Source organism: Pseudophryne corroboree, chromosome 1 (genome assembly GCF_028390025.1).
Source record: "Pseudophryne corroboree isolate aPseCor3 chromosome 1, aPseCor3.hap2, whole genome shotgun sequence".
NCBI classification, from domain to species: Eukaryota; Metazoa; Chordata; class Amphibia; order Anura; family Myobatrachidae; genus Pseudophryne; species Pseudophryne corroboree.
In genome coordinates, this window is record NC_086444.1 from 844,418,176 (window position 1) to 844,436,873 (window position 18,698).

The 18,698-nt window shown below is 47.7% G+C and overlaps 1 protein-coding gene across 11 annotated transcripts in view; it reads right to left on the bottom strand.

Moving 5' to 3' along the window:
- The window catches only part of CENPC (centromere protein C), a 755,709-nt gene that overhangs the window by 124,336 nt on the left and 612,675 nt on the right, over positions 1-18,698 (bottom strand). For 10 of the 11 annotated variants that reach the window (XM_063919916.1, XM_063919914.1, XM_063919915.1 and 7 more), the window contains 2 exons: positions 10,478-10,546; positions 2,858-2,940 (listed from right to left, as the gene is read on the bottom strand). In XM_063919916.1, the coding sequence (XP_063775986.1) occupies positions 2,858-2,940; positions 10,478-10,546 (152 nt within the window). The remainder of the gene's footprint in view (positions 1-2,857; positions 2,941-10,477; positions 10,547-18,698) is intronic. The other variant, XM_063919918.1, reaches the window with a different exon arrangement.

Sequence of the window (18,698 nt, forward strand, 5' to 3'; positions counted from 1 at the left end):
AAAACCTTCCACATATCCATCCAATCGGGCGTCGGAGGCGATCCCACATTCATTTGTACCTGCTCTGCTTCCACATAGCCTTCCTCGTCAAACATGCCAACACACAAGCGTACCGACACACCACACACACAGGGGATGCTCTATTTGAGGACAGAACCCCCACAAGGCCTTTTGGAGAGACAGAGAGAGAGAGTATGCCAGCACACAACCCAGCGCTATATGTCCCAGGAATCACACAGTAACTTAGTGTTTACCCAGTAGCTGCTGTATATACTGATTTTGCGCTAAATTTATGTGCCCCCCCTCTCTTTTTACCCTCTTTCTACCGTGAATCTGCAGGGGAGAGCCTGGGGAGCTTCCTCTCAGCGGAGCTGTGGAGAGAAAATGGCGCTGGTGAGTACTGAGGAAGAAGCCCCGCCCCCTCAGCGGCGGGATTCTGTCCCGCGATTTTGTGTAAAATAATGGCGGGGGCTCATGCATATATACAGTGCCCAACTGTATATATGCCCACTTTGCCAAGAGTTCTCTAATTGCTGCCCAAGGCGCCCCCCCCTGCGCCCTGCACACTACAGTGACAGGAGTGTGTTGGTTTAATGTGGGAGCAATGGCGCACAGCTGCAGTGCTGTGCGCTACCTCATGTGAAGACTGGAGTCTTCTGCCGCCGCTTTTGAAGTCTTCTTGCTTCTCACGCCGGCTTCTGGCTCTGCGAGGGGGACGGCGGCGCGGCTCTGGGATCGGACGACCAAGGGTGCGTTCCTGTGTTCGATCCCTCTGGAGCTAATGGTGTCCAGTAGCCTAAGAAGCATGACCTATCCACAGTGAGTAGGGCTGCTTCTCTCCCCTCAGTCCCACGTAGCAGAGAGTCTGTTGCCAGCAGACCTCTCTGAAAATAAAAAAATCCTAACAAAATACTTTCTATTCAGCAAGCTCAGGAGAGCTCACTAAAGTGCACCCAGCTCGTCCGGGCACAGATTCTAACTGAGGTCTGGAGGAGGGACATAGAGGGAGGAGCCAGTGCACACCAGTATTCCTAATTCTTTCTTAAAGTGCCCTGTCTCCTGCGGAGCACGTCTAATCCCCATGGTCCTTACGGAGTCCCCAGCATCCACTAGGACGTTAGAGAAAAATGGTTTACAGAGAACAGCAGTACACAATTCATGAAATCAGCTCAATAGATCAAGCCAGGTACACAGATTATGTATACACAAACTAGAGATTGGAAAATGCACAAAACAAAACACAACAACATCCTAATAGCATAAAGAATCCTCACCAGCAACTATATTCACTTTAAAATACCCTGAGTATTAATGAAGAGAAGAAACAACAATGTGATAGAAATGATAGCACTACAGAGCAGCTGTACACTTTAATGCTGGCTCCAAGTATCTAAGAAGACAATCTTTTGGTAGGCTTTTCTCATTAAGGACCCTACCAATGAAATAGTGCTAAACAGAGATTGCACTACCTCCCAGGTCCACTAAAGATAGGAAATTTGCGAATAAAATCGGACCCATGAGTGAGCCTCCCCTTGTCTGAAATCAATACTAGGTAGATGGCAATATATGGCATACTCCCTGCTGAAAAATAATGGGAAGCTGCTTCTCTTACCCTTGCTTTATCCAGTGTATTAACCCTTTTCCACTAGCTAAATCTACCCGTGTTTTTGCATGGGGCGCGCATCGACACAGGGTTTTAGTAAGTGGAAACGGCTCACAATAAAAAACATGGTTTGAGTGACCCTGGAATCCTACCCGGGTAGCTACTGGGTTGAACACGGTAATGACCCGGGTAACTGTTCAGTAGAAACGGTCATTACCTGTTTTTTCAGACCCGAGTAACGCTCTAAAACACTGATTGGTGCTTCTGGGGCACAAGATGATGATGTCATCCCTGGGAGACACGCTGGGCGCATGCAGGCATCGCAGCAGTAGCTTCTGAACGCGGAGTTGACACGCTGGGAGACACACTGGGCACAGCTATTGCAGCAGCTTGCAGAAAGACACTCCAATGGGCACATGCAGGCATTGAAGCAGCTTGCAAACAGACACTCTGAAAAAACTGCAAACAGTCTGCAACTCCATGCTAGACACAGCTACTGCATCGGTCTCCATTGCTGCAATGCTGTGAGAAGGCCTTTTCATGACATCATCTTGTTGAGATAGTAAAAAGTCCATTTTTAATGACTTCAATAGGCTTTTACAGAGCTTACCTGGGTTAAGTGGAAACAGATCCAACCCGAGAATAACCTGTGTCGAAGTGCAGTGGAAACGGCATTTAAAGCAGAGGCAGACACGGGTTGTAGCTGGGTTAAAATCCCGGGTCGGACCCGGTACTCAGGTGGAAAAGGGGTATTAGATTACGAGCTCTCCAATGCCTATGTAGACTCTTGTGATCCGAACTTATACTTCTGGCGGCCAGGTCCCCCACCAAGAAAAGTGAGCTTTTGTCATAGAAGTTGTTGATTACCACAGCATCTTAGCCCACTCCATACAATCTGACTAGGTACCTTGCTTTCTTTTGTCCCATCTGTGCTGGAGGCACCGCTCCCCCGGTTGCTAGAGGGAACAGTCACCTCCAGCTCCGTCATTTCCTCACTACCATCCTTCGAGGTCAATTAGCGGTTAAAATAACATGTCATAGTAACTAAAAAATAATTGATTCTGTCCAAGTGGTTAAATTACTAAAAATCAAACAAGACATATATTAAAGTAACGGAGTGTTTCCATAATTGATCACTGAACAGAAAACATTATAAACGTTATTTAGTTACTAAACTACTTTTGTAATACTATACTGGCCATTATGTTTACAAAAATCATTGGGAGAAACATGCACTGTTCATGAAACACATACCTGGAGAATTTAAGGCACACACAAGTGGTTTCACTGGACTTGCAATTTCAACTGGTCTTAATTTTAAAACTGGTCCGCTGTGGCTACAGAAAAGATCAGTCAAAAACAACTTTTAAGAAAAACAAGCAAACACATCCAACAATCATCATCAAGAACTATGTTACTTTTGTTGATTCATATAGAGGGGGTATGCAGTCAGAATGTCCATGTTCAGGATAATGACATTCAACATGACAACACTGACATAACGTTGATATTGTTAATGTAAACAGCCAGATTGTCGACACCCAATGTTAGGGTTAGGCTGCAATTATGGTTAGATGAACCGTAGATGGGAAATCGCACAGGCGACATTCTGTCAACAGTCACAATTTTGACATTCTGCCATTATAAACATTGTGAATGTCATAATTTGACATTTTGATATTCTGAATGTAAACCATCAAAACATGTCGACATTCTGGTATCGGCATTCTGAAAGTCAGCTAAATATACCACACCAGTATAGGTAAAAGTAATATCTTGCCAATTGACCAGTGAGTCTGGCTGATGTTTTAACCGCCTGACTGCCATGGCTGCGTTGATGTGACTGGAGCTAGGTATATGTTGACTGGATTTGGTCGCATTAATCGCGATGTACTGCCCGTCATGTGCCCCCACTCTGGCTTCCTGGATCTCCTGGAGTGATGCGGCGACATCACTTATGGAATCGTACCCCAAAATTCTGTGCAGCTGGCATTCTGGAGTTCACACTCTCGGAAGCTCAGCGCGAGGAAGGGAAATGATTTCCTTTCCCCTGCATACCTATGCTGATCACTGTGTATGCATAGATCAGCTGCCGCACGGTGGACTGATCATCAGTCCCTTCTGCACATGCTCTGCATGTGGGGGGGGGGGGATCAATCACAAGTGGGGTTAGGGGAAGAAAAATCAAAATGGTGCTTGATATGGGGAAATAATAATAATTAGAAAAATGGCAACAGGGTGGGGGAATAAAAAGAGAATTTTTGTTAATGGGGAGGTGGTTTGTGAAACTTTTTTTTTATTTTAACAACTAAGGGGGTTAGGAGGTGCTATTATGGGGGCTTTATTGCCAATGGCTGTGGGAAATTATTTTTTAACAGGTGCACATGGACACAGGAAGGGGGTGCGCATACCACCACCTAGATATATATTTTTTTAAATAAAATATTATAAAAGATTATTAAATATACTTTTTACACTTTTGTAAGTAATACAAATAAAAACAACAATTTCTGTGCAGTTTTGTGGGGGAGAAGTAATCAGTTAAGTGGTTAAAGTAGCAATAATTTTAAACCGAGAAACAATCTGCTATTGCCTTTTAAATGCTCAAACATCTAAAAAAAAAAAAAAACGATTCTATCGAGGACCATACAGATTGTAAGCTTGCGAGCAGGGCCTTCCTACCTCTATGTCTGTCTGTTTTAACTCAGTTTTGTTCTATTACTGTTGTTATAATTGTAAAGCACAACTGAAAATGCTGCGCTATATAAGAAACGGTTAATAATAATATTAACAGGCAACACATAGTTTAACAGAATTAAGAACAACAACAACAAGGGAAGTCACTGACTCGCACGGTTTAAAAAGGGTCATTGATTGACCTGGAAATAAGAATTTAAATTTTATGGTGCGATTGTCTTGTTTACATTAAAGTTTAATTCCTCTCCATGTTCCTTGTGCTACAGACCAAGCAACAGGATTTCAACAGGATAATGCTGTATAAGAGGTCTGCAAATTTTTTTATTTTCCTATGAGGAATAAAAGTTCAACAGTACTTTGTTATAAACTAAAGGAGTGGCAGTAAGCTACACCGGAAAATGGCATGTAATTATCAATCATTACATATATATTTACATCCTTGCTTTATACTAGATTTAATAGGATTTTGGTTACCTACCGGTAAATCCTTTTCTCGTAGTCCGTAGAGGATGCTGGGGTCCACATTAGTACCATGGGGTTATAGACGGGTCCACCAGGAGCCATTGGCACTTTAAGAGTTTGAGAGTGTGGGCTGGCTCCTCCCTCTATGTCCCTCCCATCAGACTCAGTCGAGAAACTGTGCCCAAGGAGACGGACATCTTCAAGAGAAGGATTTAACACAGATAGTGGCGAGATTCATACCAGCTCACACATACAAGGCACATCAAGCTAACTCGCTTGAAACTCTCAGCAACTGCTGAAACATTACTTACCAAGTAACAATGCAGTACATAACTAAACAAAGATGTACTGAACCAGATAACGAATGCAGGAAAACGAAGCGCTGGGCGGGCGCCCAGAATCCTCTACGGACTACGAGAAAAGGATTTACCGGTAGGTAACCTATTTTCTCTTACGTCCTAGAGGATGCTGGGGTCCACATTAGTACCATGGGGATTTACCAAAGCTCCCAGAACGGGAGGGAGAGCGCGGATGCTCCTGCAGAACCGATTTACTGAACTTCAGATCATCAGATGCCAAAGTATCGAACTTGTAAAACTTTGGAAACGTGTTCAACCCAGACCAAGTTGCAGCTCGGCAAAGTTGCAATGCCGAGACACCCCGGGCAGCCGTCCAGGAAGACCCAACCTTATGAGTAGAGTGGGCCTTAACAGATTTTGGACACAGCAATCCTGCTGTAGAATAAGCGTGCTGGATAGTGAACTTAATCCAGCGAGAGATCGTCTGCTTAGAAGTAGGAAACCCAATTTTCTTAAGATCATATAAGACAAACAGAGAGTCCGACTTTCTGTGACGAGAAGTTCTCTTCACATATATCTTCAGAGCCCTCACAACATCCACGGACTTTGATGAAATTGAGGAGTCTGTAGCCACTGGCACCACAATAGGTTGTTTTATATGAAATGCCGACATAACCATCGGAAGAAACTGCTGACGTGTCCGGAGCTCAGCTCCATCTTCGTGGAAGATCAAGTAGGGGCTTTTACAGGATAAAGCCCCAATTCGGACACACGCCTAGCCGAAGCTAAGGCCAACAACGTGACAGCCTTCCATGTATGAAATTTGACCTCAACCTCCTGTAGAGGCTCAAACCAATCCGACTGGAGGAACTGCAACACCACGTTAAGGTCCCAAGGCACCGTAGGCGGTACAAAGGGAGGTTGGATGTGCAGAACGCCTTCAAAAAAGTCTGAACCTCAGGGAGGGCAGCCACATGTTTCTGGAAGAAAATGGATAAGGACGAAATCTGGACCTTCACAGATCCCAACCTCAGGGCCAAACCCACACCTGTTTGCAGGAAGAGGAGAAAACGTCAGAGCTGAAACTCCACCGTAGGAAACTTCTTCGATTCACCCAAAGAGACATATTTCTTCCAAATACGATGGTAATGTTTAGACGTTACCCCTTTCCTAGACTGTATCAGGGTAGGAATGACCTTCTTCAGAATGTCCTTCCGAGCAAGTATCAGGCGCTCAACATCCATGCCGTCAAACGTAGCCGTGGTAAGTCTTGATAGGCGAACGGACCCTGCTGCAGCAGGTCCTCCCGAAGAGGAAGAGGCCTCGGCTCTTCCCACAAGAGATTCAGAAGGTCCGCGAGCAAAGCCCGCCTTGGCCAGTCTGGAGCAATGAGGATCGCTTGAACTCTTGTTCTCCTTATGAGCTTTAGAACTCTTCGAATGAGTGGAAATGGTGGAAACACTTACACCGACTGGAACACCCACGGAGACACCAGGACGTCCACTGCCACTGCTTGTGGGTCCTTTGACCTGGAACAATAGCGTTGAAGCTTTTTGTTGAGACGAGAGGCCATCATGTCTATTTGGGGTAACCCCCAAAGGTCTGTTATTTCCTTGAACACCTCCGGATGGAGACCGTGTCTGCTGAGGAAGTCTGTTTCCCAGTTGTCCACTCCCGGAAATAAGATTGCTGAGAGCACCAACGCGTCTCTTTCTGCCCAGAGGATGATTCTTGTCACCTCCGACATTGCAGCTCTGCTCTTCGTTCCGCCTTGTCGGTTTATGTAGACTACTGTCGCTACATTGTCCGACTGCACTTGAATGGACCGATTTCTTAGAAGATTGGCCGCCTGAAGAAGACCGTTGTAGACAGCTCTTAGTTCCAGGATGTTGATGGGCAGGTCGGCTTCCAGACTTGACCACCTTCCTTGGAAAGTTACTACTTGAGTGACTGCTCCCCCAGCCCCGAAGATTCGCATCCGTGGTTAGAAGGACCCATTCCTGAATCCCAAACCTGCGGCCCTCCAGAAGGTGAGGTAATTGTAGCCACCAGAGGAGCGAAATCCTGGCTTTCGGCAACGGACATATTCTCTGGTGCATGTGGAGAGGAGATCCTGACCACTTGTCCTGGAGATCCAGTTGGAAGGCCCGAGCGTGGAACCTCCCATACTGGAGAGCCTCGTAAGAGGCCACCAACTTTCCCAACAGGCATTGATTAACAGACACCCGCATTGATTAACAGACACCCGGGCTGGCTTCAGGACATCCCGGACCATTGTTTGTATCACCAACGCCTTCTCCTGCGGAAGAAACACCCTCTGCACTTCTGTATCTAGGATCATTCCCAGAAAGGACAACCTCTGGGTTGGTACCAAATGCGACTTTGGAAGGTTCAGAATCCAACCGTGGATCTTGAGGAGGCGGGTTGTGAGAACAATGGACTGCAGCAGCTTCTCCTTGGACGATGCTTTTATCAGCAGATCGTCCAGATATTGAATGATGTTCACCCCTTGTTTGCGGAGGAGTACCAAAATTTCTGCCATCACCTTGGTAAACACCCTCGGTGCTGTGGAGAGGCCGAATGGCAGGGCCTGGAACTGGAAGTGACAGTCCAGTAATGCGAGACGGATATAACCCTGATGCGGCAGCCAGATCGGAATGTGTAGGTACGCATCCTTGATATCCATGGATACCAGAAATCCCCCTCTTCCAGACCTGATATCATCGCCCTGAGAGACTCCATTTTGAAACTGTACTCCTTAAGAAAGGGGTTCGATGATTTTAGGTTCAGAATGGGCCTGACCGAACAATCCGGTTTCAGTACCACGAAAAAAGGTTTGAATATTAACCTGTGGTTTGCGAATGAGGAGGAACTGGCACATTGACCTGTGCCTCCACCAACTTCTGGAAAGCTTCTTGTAGGACAGTGCTGTCTGCTAGCAGAGCTGTTAAGCCTGATTTGAAAAAACGATGAGGAGGGAGACTTAGAAATTCCAGCCTGTATCCCTGGGATACAATATCTATCACCCAGGGATCCAGGCCGGACGATACCCAGACGTGACTGAGTTGTCGGATTCTCGCTCCCACTGGCCCCACATCCAGGCCGCGTGATCCACGGTCATGCGGAGGACTTTGGCGTACCTGAAGCAGGCTTTTGTTCCTGGGAACCTAAAGCGGCAGGTTTCTTGGACTTAACTCAACCTCCCCTAAAGAAGGTATTGGACGGTCTGGCCTTTCTAGGTTTGTTAGGCCGAAAGGACTGTGTTGCTGAAGAAGAGAAGGATTTCTTCGGAGCAGGTGCAGCTGAGGGAAGAAACAGAGACTTACCCGCTGTAGCCGTGGATATCCACGTGTCTAAAGCTTCCCCAAAGAGAGCTTGACCTGTGTAGGGTAGGGACTCCATACTTTTCCTGGATTCCGCGTCGGCCGACCACTGGCGCAGCCACAGTCCCAGACGAGCTGAAACAGACATGGAAGATATTCCCGCAGCCATGGAACCCAGGTCTTTCATGGATTCTACCATAAAACCTATTGAATCGTGAATGCTGCGTAAACATAATTCAACATCACCCTTATCCATCGTATCCAAATCCTCTAGTAAGGTAGCCGACCATTTTACTATAGCCTTTACAATTCATGCACTAGCAATAGTGGGACGTAATATGGCCCCTGAAGCAGTGTACATTTATTTAGGTGTGTTATCAATTTTTCGATCAGCTGGCTCCTTTAAGGCGGTAGATCCTGGAACAGGTAAAACCACCTTCTTTGAGAGTCTGGACACAGATGCGTCAACAATTGGCGGGTTTTCCCTTTTTTCCCTATCCTCCTCAGGGAAAGGAAACGCCACCTGTACCCGTTTAGGGATCTGGAATTTTTTCTCAGGGTTTTCCCCATGCTTTCTCAAATATAGCATTCAATTCCTTTGACGCAGGGAAGGTTAGTGAGGATTTTTATTTTCAGTGAAAAAAGCCTCCTCAACCTGCTCAGGTGTGGTATCATTAATATGTAACACATCCCTGATAGCCTCTATCATCAATTGCACCCCCTTTGCAAGAGATGCAGACCACCGCAACACATCCCCATCACCGTCTGTAGTGTCGAATCGGTATCCGTGTCATCCTGCGTGACATGCACAAGCGCACGTTTGTGGGGGTATATAGTGGAGCGTCCCGAGGTACCAGAATCGGGCCATACTGCCATAGAGTTCTGTAATACCTGGGTTGCAGATTCATTACTTGCAACCCTGTCAGAAATCTGAGAAATCCAAGATGTGATAGAGGAAAAACTGTGCTAAACCAGTGCTATCCTGATTACATGGAATGGGATCATCCTGGGAGGACAATCCTCTGCAGCATATGACACAGTGTCCCTGGACATAGCTAAAGGAGACCACCAAACACTCAACACACACACACACACACACACACACACACACACACACACAGGGGAGGGCAGACAGAGTTTCCCCCCCAAGAATGGCAAGTGAGAGACAGAGATTGGAGCCAACCCACACACAACGCTTTTTTCCAAAGGGAGACCCCTTTTCAGAGCTGACTGTGTACCTTAATAGCATACACAGTCGTATTGCAGCCTCCCGGCCCCCCTTCTACAACCCCCTGGTACCGTTTGCAGATAGCTGGAGTTGCTGTGGAGGGACCTGATTCTCCTTGTCAGCGCCATGCAGGCAGGAAAATGGCTCTGAACGCTGCTGGGTCCGCTCTGAGGAGAAGCTCCGCCCCCAAAATAGCACTGTCTTCCCGCTCTTCATCAGATTATACTGGCCTGAGGATTTAGTGCTGGCTGAGATCTGGGGACCCAGACAGGCTTCTGGACCAGTGTAGGGTGTCGCGCTGGCTCAGGGCGCCCCTCATAGCGCCGCTGAGCCATCCCTGGAGCTTAGTTAATACTGCGCTCCTACCCTGCTGCCGCAATCTTCACACCGACCCCCTGCTTGCTAGGGGGGTCGGTGTCTCACTCGCCACTGATTCTTCAGCTCTGCAAGGGTGTGGCGGAATGCTGCTGGGGCGAGCGGTCCGCTGTGTTGGAAAACGATCAGACCCCTCTGGAGCTCAGTGTCCAGTCAGCGGAGACAGTGGCTCAGACCCCGCAGGGGAGATACTGCTCCCCCCTCAGTCCCTCGCTGCAGGGAGGCTGTTGCCAGCAGCCTCCCTGTAAAACAATAAACTCTAAAAAATTACTTTTACCAAGAAAACTCAGGAGAGCTCCCCTAGCTGTGACCGGCTTCTCCGGGCACATTTTCTAAACAGAGTCTGGTGGGAGGGGCATAGAGGGAGGAACCAGCCCACACTCTCAACCTCTTAAAGTGCCATTGGCTACTGGTAGACCAGTCTGTACCCCATGGTACTAGTGTGGACCCCAGCATACTCTAGGACGTAAGAGAAGATAAAATTACTTACAAAATAGAATCTATTTTCTCAAATTTCGAAAAGTATGGAGAGCTAGTGTTGTTCTGCTGCGACTGATAACTAAAAGGGGGGGAAAAAAACAAATTACTCACTGTTTATTGAGTTAAGCAAAGCATGGATTTTGCTACATAAGTTTCTGAGACTCTGTCTGAGTTCTATTTGATGTGTCAGACTTTACAGCAGCGGTATTAAACATGCTACACATTCCAAGCATGCTCTGCCACAGGTTTACTATGCCCTTATAACAAAACTGCGGCAGGCATGCTGGGATGTGCAGTTCTACAGCAGTTGGAAGAGTACATGTACAATACTTCTGCATTAGAGTTATGTTGGTGGTAAAAAGGGGAATAGCTATAAGTCTAATCATATATAAATTAGGTTTTGCACAAACCTTAGCCACTGAACAATGTCGTCTATTCCAACATTGAAGACTTTCACTCCTTGGAGTGGTCACCCTAGCCACCACTAGATGGCGCCCAGCAGAGTGATTCAATTGTTGCTCTGTTTGGACACGCATGAAGCCGGGGAGACCCATTTAAACCCATATCTTCCCGAGGTGCAAGCTGAAACGTGCGTACTCTGTGGCTTGGATGCTCAAAGCTGTCCACTGCTAAACCCGGTATTAATGAGCGAACATATGGGGCATGAACGCCCAAGGGGGGGCAACAACTGAATAACCCCAGTGGGCGCCCAATATGTTTGGGCACCCATGACACAGCCCCCAAATGTGTTTTGAACAAAATAATCCCGCTAAACTATCCTGTACAGTGTAAGTAAGTAAAAGTCGGCACATCAAATAAAACTCACAGAAAGTCTCAAACTCATGTAGTAAATATAATTCAGTGGGCATTATAGGGTTAAAAACAGATCAAAAAAATTACATTAGATAAAGTCTTTTGTTACAAACACAATGTAATTATTATATTTTAATGCACATTTGTGCAGACAGTGTTTATTAGCTGAAGAAACACTAGAATATAAACAGTGCAAACTCTTCCCCTATCAGCTTCACTGTATCCCACAAAGTAAATCATATTAAATAACAAAATGGATTATAACACATACAATGAACCCTCAACTAGAACCAGCACTCAAGTGGAGATATGGGAATAATCTAGCATTAGATTACAAAAAACTGGGTGTACATCACTTTTGCATGTTTTGTTAAGAAGTAAGAAAACGTGACATATTTGTTGTGGGTGACATGAGGATAAATACATTTTTCATGGAGAGGTTATATAATCGGGGTTGTGTGTTTGTAAAAGGACAACCCAAAAAAGGTTTAGTGAGCAGTACATGTAAAATACTGAAAACGCACACAAACTATTTTATTAGTAATATATTAATAAAGTGAAATAAAATAAGTAGCAATAATAATGGATAAACTATGTGGACGAAAGAGAAGGTATGAGCAACGCATAAAAAATTGTGCCGATAGCAAAACATTTATAAACTAAAATTACGATACAATAAAATACAATAGTATACTGTACATGCAGTTGCCTACAGTATAGCCAAAGATTTTATGGTATCCGTTCACATGGTCGACCATGTTATGGTCGACAGTCATTAGGTCGACCACTATTGGTCGACATTGACATGGTCGACATGGACGCCACACGAAAATGGTCGACACATGAAAAGGTCGACATGCGTTTTTTAACTTTTTTTTCTTTTGGGGAACTTTTCCATACTTTACTATCCACGTGGACTACGATTGGAACGGTAATCTGTGCCGAGCGAAGCGAAGCACCATGCCCGAAGCATGGCGAGCGAAGCGAGCCATGCGAGGGGATGCGGTGCACTAATTGGGGGTCCCATTCACTTTACGCAAAAAACGACACCAAAAAAAGTAAAAAAAAACTCATGTCGACCTTTTCATGTGTCGACCATTTTCATGTGTCGACCATGTGTCCATGCCGAACATGTCAATGTCGACCAATAGTGGTCGACCTAATGACTGTCGACCATAACATGGTCGACTATTCATACCGGAACCAGATTTTATTATGAAGTCTTAAACCGCAGTAAAATATGCTGGGTTAAACAGGGGAACAAAAATAAGAATTTACTCACCGGTAATTCTATTTCTCGTAGTCCGTAGTGGATGCTGGGTACTCCGTAAGAACCATGGGGAATAGACGGGCTCCGCAGGAGACTGGGCACTCTAAAAGAAAGATTAGGTACTATCTGGTGTGCACTGGCTCCTCCCTCTATGCCCCTCCTCCAGACCTCAGTTAGGGAAACTGTGCCCGGAAGAGCTGACACTACAAGGAATCCAGGGTAAGACTCATACCAGCCACACCAATCACACCGTACAACTTGTGATAACTATACCCAGTTAAAAGTATGAACAACAAATGAGCCTCATTAACAGATGGCTCATAACAAAACCCTTTAGTTAAGCAATAACTATATACACGTATTGCAGAGAGTCCGCACTTGGGACGGGCTCCCAGCATCCACTACGGACTACGAGAAATAGAATTACCGGTGAGTAAATTCTTATTTTCTCTGACGTCCTAGTGGATGCTGGGTACTCCGTAAGGACCATGGGTATTATACCAAAGCTCCCAAACGGGCGGGAGAGTGCGGATGACTCTGCAGCACCGCATGAGCAAACTCAAGGTCCTCCTCAGCCAGGGTATCAAACTTGTAGAATTTTGCAAACGTGTTTGACCCCGACCAGGTAGCAGCTCGGCAAAGTTGTAATGCCGAGACCCCTTGGGCAGCCGCCCAAGAAGAGCCCCCTTCCTCGTGGAATGGGCTTTTACTGATATAGGATGCGGCAGTCCAGCCGCAGAATGTGCAAGTTGAATCGTGCTACAGATCCAGCGAGCAATAGTCTGCTTAGAAGCAGGAGCACCCAGCTTGTTGGGTGCATGCAGGATAAACAGCGAGTCAGTATTTCTGACTCTAGCCGTCCTGGAAACATAGATTTTCAGGGCCCGGACTACATCCAGCAACTTGGAGGCCTCCAAGTCCCGAGTAGCCGCAGGCACCACAATAGGTTGGTTCAAATGAAACGCTGATACCACCTTAGGGAGAAATTGGGGACGAATCCTCAATTCTGCCCTGTCCCTATGGAAGATCATATAAGGGCTTTTACATGACAAAGCCGCCAATTCTGACACACGCCTAGCCGAAGCCAAGGCCAAATATATATGACCACTTTCCACGTGAGATACTTCAACTCCACGTTCTGAAGTGGCTCAAAACAATGTGATTTTAGGAAAACCAACACTACGTTGAGATCCCAAGGTGCCACTGGAGGCACAAAAGGGGGCTGAATATGCAGCACTCCCTTAACAACGTCTGAACTTCAGGCAGCGTCTTTCCAAGCCTTTAACAGCGTAGGAATCACTTCATCTGGAACGCTCTTTTCCGTTAGGATCCGGCGTTCAACCGCCAAGCCTTCAAACGCAGCCGCGGTAAGTCTTGGAACAGACAGGGCCCCTGCAGTAACAGGTCCTGTCTGAGAGACAGAGGCCATGGGTCCTCCGAGATCATTTCTTGTAGTTCTGGGTACCAAGTTCTTCTTGGCCAATCCGGAACTACGAGTATAGTTCTTACTCCTCTCTTACTTACTATCCTCAGTACCTTGAGTATGAGAGGAAGAGGAGGGAACACATAAACCTACTGGTACACCCACAGTGTCACTAGTGCGTCCACAGCTATCGCCTGAGGGTCTCTTGACCTGGCGCAATACTTTTTTAGCTTTTTGTTGAGGCGGGACGCCATCATGTCCACCTGTGGCCGTTCCCAACGGTTCACAATCTGCGTGAAGACTTCTGGATGAAGTCCCCACTCTCCCGGGTGGAGGTCGTGCCTGCTGAGGAAGTCTGCTTCCTAGTTTTCCACACCCAGAATGAACACTGCTGACAGTGTTAGCACGTGATACTCCGCCCATCGGAGAATCCTTGTGGCTTCTGCCAACGCCATCCTGCTTCTTGTGCCGCCTTGTCGGTTTATATGGGCGACAGCCGTGATGTTGTCTGACTGAATCAGCACCGGCTGGTTTTGAAGCAGGGGTTCTGCTTGCCTTAGGGCATTGTAAATGGCCCTTAGGTCCAGAATATTTATGTGTAGGGAAGTCTCCTGACTCGACCATTGTCCTCGGAAATTTCTTCCCTGAGTGACTGCTCCCCGACCTCGGAGGCTTGCATCCGTGGTCACCAGGAGCCAGTCCTGAATGCCGAATATGCGGCCCTCGAGAAGATGAGCACTCTGCAGCAACCACAGCAGAGACACCCTGGCCCTCGGGGACAGGGTGATCAGCCGATGCATCTGAAGATGCGATCCTCACTTGTCTAACAGGTCCCACTGAAAGTTCCTTGCATGGAACCTGCCGAAGGGAATTGCTTCGTAAGAAGCTACCATCTTTTCCAGGACTCGCGTGCAATGATGCACCGACACCTGTTTTGGTTTCAGGAGGTCTCTGACCAGAGATGACAACTCCTTGGCCTTCTCCTCCGGGAGAAACACCTTCTTCTGTTCTGTGTCCAGAAACATGCCCAATATCAGCAGACGCGTCGTAGGAGCCAGCTGCGACTTTGGGATATTCAGAATCCAGCCGTGCTGTTGTAGCACTTCTTGAGATAGTGCTACTCCGATCAACGACTGCTCCTTGGACCTCGCCTTTATAAGGAGATCGTCCAAGTACGGGATAATTATAACTCCCTTCTTTCGAAGGAGTATCATCATTTTGGCCATTACCTTGGAAAACACCCTCGGTGCCGTGGACAGACCAAACGGCAACGTCTGGAATTGGTAATGTCAGTTCTGTACCACAACCTTGAGGTACTCCTGGTGAGGTGGGTAAATGGGGACATGTAGGTAAGCATCCATGATGTCCAGTGATACCATGTAATCCCCCTCTTCCAGGCTTGCAATAACCGCCCTGAGCGATTCCATTTTGAACTTGAACTTCCTTATATAAGTGTTCAAGGATTTCAAATTTAGAATGGGTCTCACCGAACAGTCTGGTTTCGGTACCACAAACATTGTGGAATAGTAATCCCGACCCTGTTGAAGGAGGGGAACTTTTATTTTCACCTGCAGGAGGTACAGCTTGTGAATTGCCGCCAGTACTACCTCCCAGTCCTGGGGAGTAGCTGGCAAGGCTGATTTGAGGTAACGGCGAGGGGGAGAAGCCTCGAATTCCAGCTTGTATCCCTGAGATACCACTTGTAGAACCCAGAGATCCACCTGTGAGCGAACCCACTGGTCGCTGAAGTTCCGGAGACGCGCCCCCACCGCACCTGGCTCCGTCTGTGGAGCCCCAGCGTCATGCGGCGGACTTAGTAGAAGCAGGGGAGGATTTTTGTTCCTGGGAACTGGCTGTCTGGTGCAGCTTTTTCCCTCTCCCCCTGCATCTGGGCAGAAAGGAAGCACCTTTGCTCCGCTTGCCTTTCTGAGGCCGAAAGGACTGTACCTGATAGTACGGTGCTTTCTTAGGTTGTGAGGGAGCCTGAGGTAAAAATGTCGATTTCCCAGCTGTTGCTGTGGATACGAGGTCCGAGAGACCATCCCCAAACAATTCCTCACCCTTATAAGGCAAAACCTCCATGTGCCTTTTAGAATCAGCATCACCTGTCCACTGCCGGGTCCATAATACCCTCCTGGCAGAAATGGACATTGCATTAATTCTAGATGCCAGCCGGCAAATATCCCTCTGTGCATCCCTCATATATAAGACGACGTCTTTAATGTGCTCTATGGTTAGCAAAATAGTATCCCTGTCGAGGGTATCAAAATCATCTGACAGAGTATCAGACCACGCTGCAGCAGCACTACACATCCATGCTGAAGCAATTGCAGGTCTCAGTATAGTACTAGAGTGTGTATATACAGACTTCAGGATAGCCTCCTGCTTTCTATCAGCAGGCTCCTTCAAGGCGGCCGTATCCTGAGACGGCAGTGCCACCTTTTTTGACAAGCGTGTGAGCGCCTTATCCACCCTAGGAGATATCTCCCAACGTGACCTATCCTCTGGCGGGAAAGGGTACGCCATCAGTAACTTTTTAGAAATTACCAGTTTCTTATCGGGGGAACCCCACGCTTCTTCACACACTTCATTCAACTCATCTGATGGGGGAAAAAACACTGGCTGCTTTTTCTCCCCAAACATAATACCCTTTTTAGTGTACCCTGGGTTAATGTCAGAAATGTGTAACGCATTTTTCATTGCCGTAATCATGCAACGGATGCCCCTTGTGGATTGTGTATATGTCTCATCCTCGTCGACATCTGTGTCTGCCATCTGAGGTAGCGGGCGTTTGTGAGCCCCTGATGGTCTTTGAGACGCCTGGGCAGGCACGGGCTGAAAAGCCGGCTGTTCCACGGCTGTTACGTCATCCAGCCTTTTATGTAAGGCGTTGACACTGTCGGTTAATACCTTCCACATATCCATCCACTCTGGTGTCGACCCCGCAGGGGGTGACATCACACTTATCGGCACCTGCTCCGCCTCCACATAAGCCTCCTCATCAAACATGTCGACACAGCCGTACCGACACACCGCACACACACAGGGAATGCTCTGACTGAGGACAGGACCCCACAAAGTCCTTTGGGGAGACAGAGAGAGAGTATGCCAGCACACACCACAGCGCTATATAATCAGGGATTTACACTAACACAAAGTGATTTTTCCCTATAGCTGCTTTACATATACAGTTTGCGCCTAAATTTAGTGCCCCCCCTCTCTTTTTTATTATTTGAGCCTGGAAACTGCAGGGGAGAGCCTGGGGAGCTGTCTTCCAGCGGAGCTGTGAAGAAGAAATGGCGCCAGTGTGCTGAGGGAGATAGCCCCGCCCCCTTCTCGGCTGACTTCTCCCGCTCTTATATTTATATCATGGCGGGGGATTTTTGCACATATATAGTTTATTAGACTATATCATGTGCTGTTCGCCATGTAAGGTGCTCTAATTGCAGCCCAGGGCGCCCCCCCCCCCCCCCCCCCCCGCCCAGCGCCCTTCACCCATCGGTGACCGGAGTATGTGGTGTGCTTAGGGAGCAATGGCGCACAGCTGCAGTGCTGTGCGCTACCTTAATGAAGACCGGAGTCTTCAGCCGCCGATTTCCAGGATGTTCTTCTTGCTTCTGGCTCTGCAAGGGGGACGGCGGCGCGGCTCCGGGACCGGACGACCGAGGCTGGGCCTGTGTTCGATCCCTCTGGAGCTAATGGTGTCCAGTAGCCTAGAAGCCCAAGCTAGCTGCAAGCAGGTAGGTTCACTTCTCTCCCCTAAGTCCCTCGTAGCAGTGAGTCTGTTGCCAGCAGATCTCACTGAAAATAAAAAACCTAACAAATACTTTCTTTATTAGAAGCTCAGGAGAGCCCCTAGTGTGCAACCAGCTCGAGCCGGGCACAGATTCTAACTGAGGTCTGGAGGAGGGGCATAGAGGGAGGAGCCAGTGCACACCAGATAGTACCTAATCTTTCTTTTAGAGTGCCCAGTCTCCTGCGGAGCCCGTCTATTCCCCATGGTCCTTACGGAGTCCCCAGCATCCACTAGGACGTCAGAGAAATAGGATTTTAATACCTACCGGTAAATCCTTTTCTCGTAGTCCATATGGTATATTGGGGGAAGCTAGTACGATGGGGTATAGACGGGGTCCAAAGGAGCCAGTGCACTTTAAATTTCTTCAACTGGGTGTGCTGGCTCCTCCCCTCTATGCCCCCTCTCACTGAGAGTTATAGGTAAAAACGTGCCCGAAGGAGAAAGGATATATATGAGAGAAGGTACATGATAACAAAAGTTAGTGAGATTTACATACCAGCACACCACTAACATAGAACAACCAGTAATGGCTGGGAACAATAACAGCAACAGCTGAACAGGTAACTATAGAACAAGAACCTGCAGAAAAGTCAATGCACTGAGGCGGGCGCCCATTATCCCTTATGGACTAGCACCAGGGCGGGACCGCCGCTATGTCGGAAACGGCGGTGGGGGAGAAAAAAGGCGCACAGTGGCCTAACCCGCGCTGTTGGGGGTCCGGGACACGGAACCCCCGGCCGCGCCAATCGTTTGTTCAGGGCGCTCCCCCCTCCGCGCACTGCACCTGTGGGAAGCAGCGGCGGGGAGGAGAAAGCGCGTCGCACACAACACACGCTGGCGGGGGTCCGGGATACGGAGCCCCCGGCCGTGTCATAACTAAGTAATAAGTTGCTCAGGGCGCTCCCACCCCAGCGCCCTGCACCCGAGGG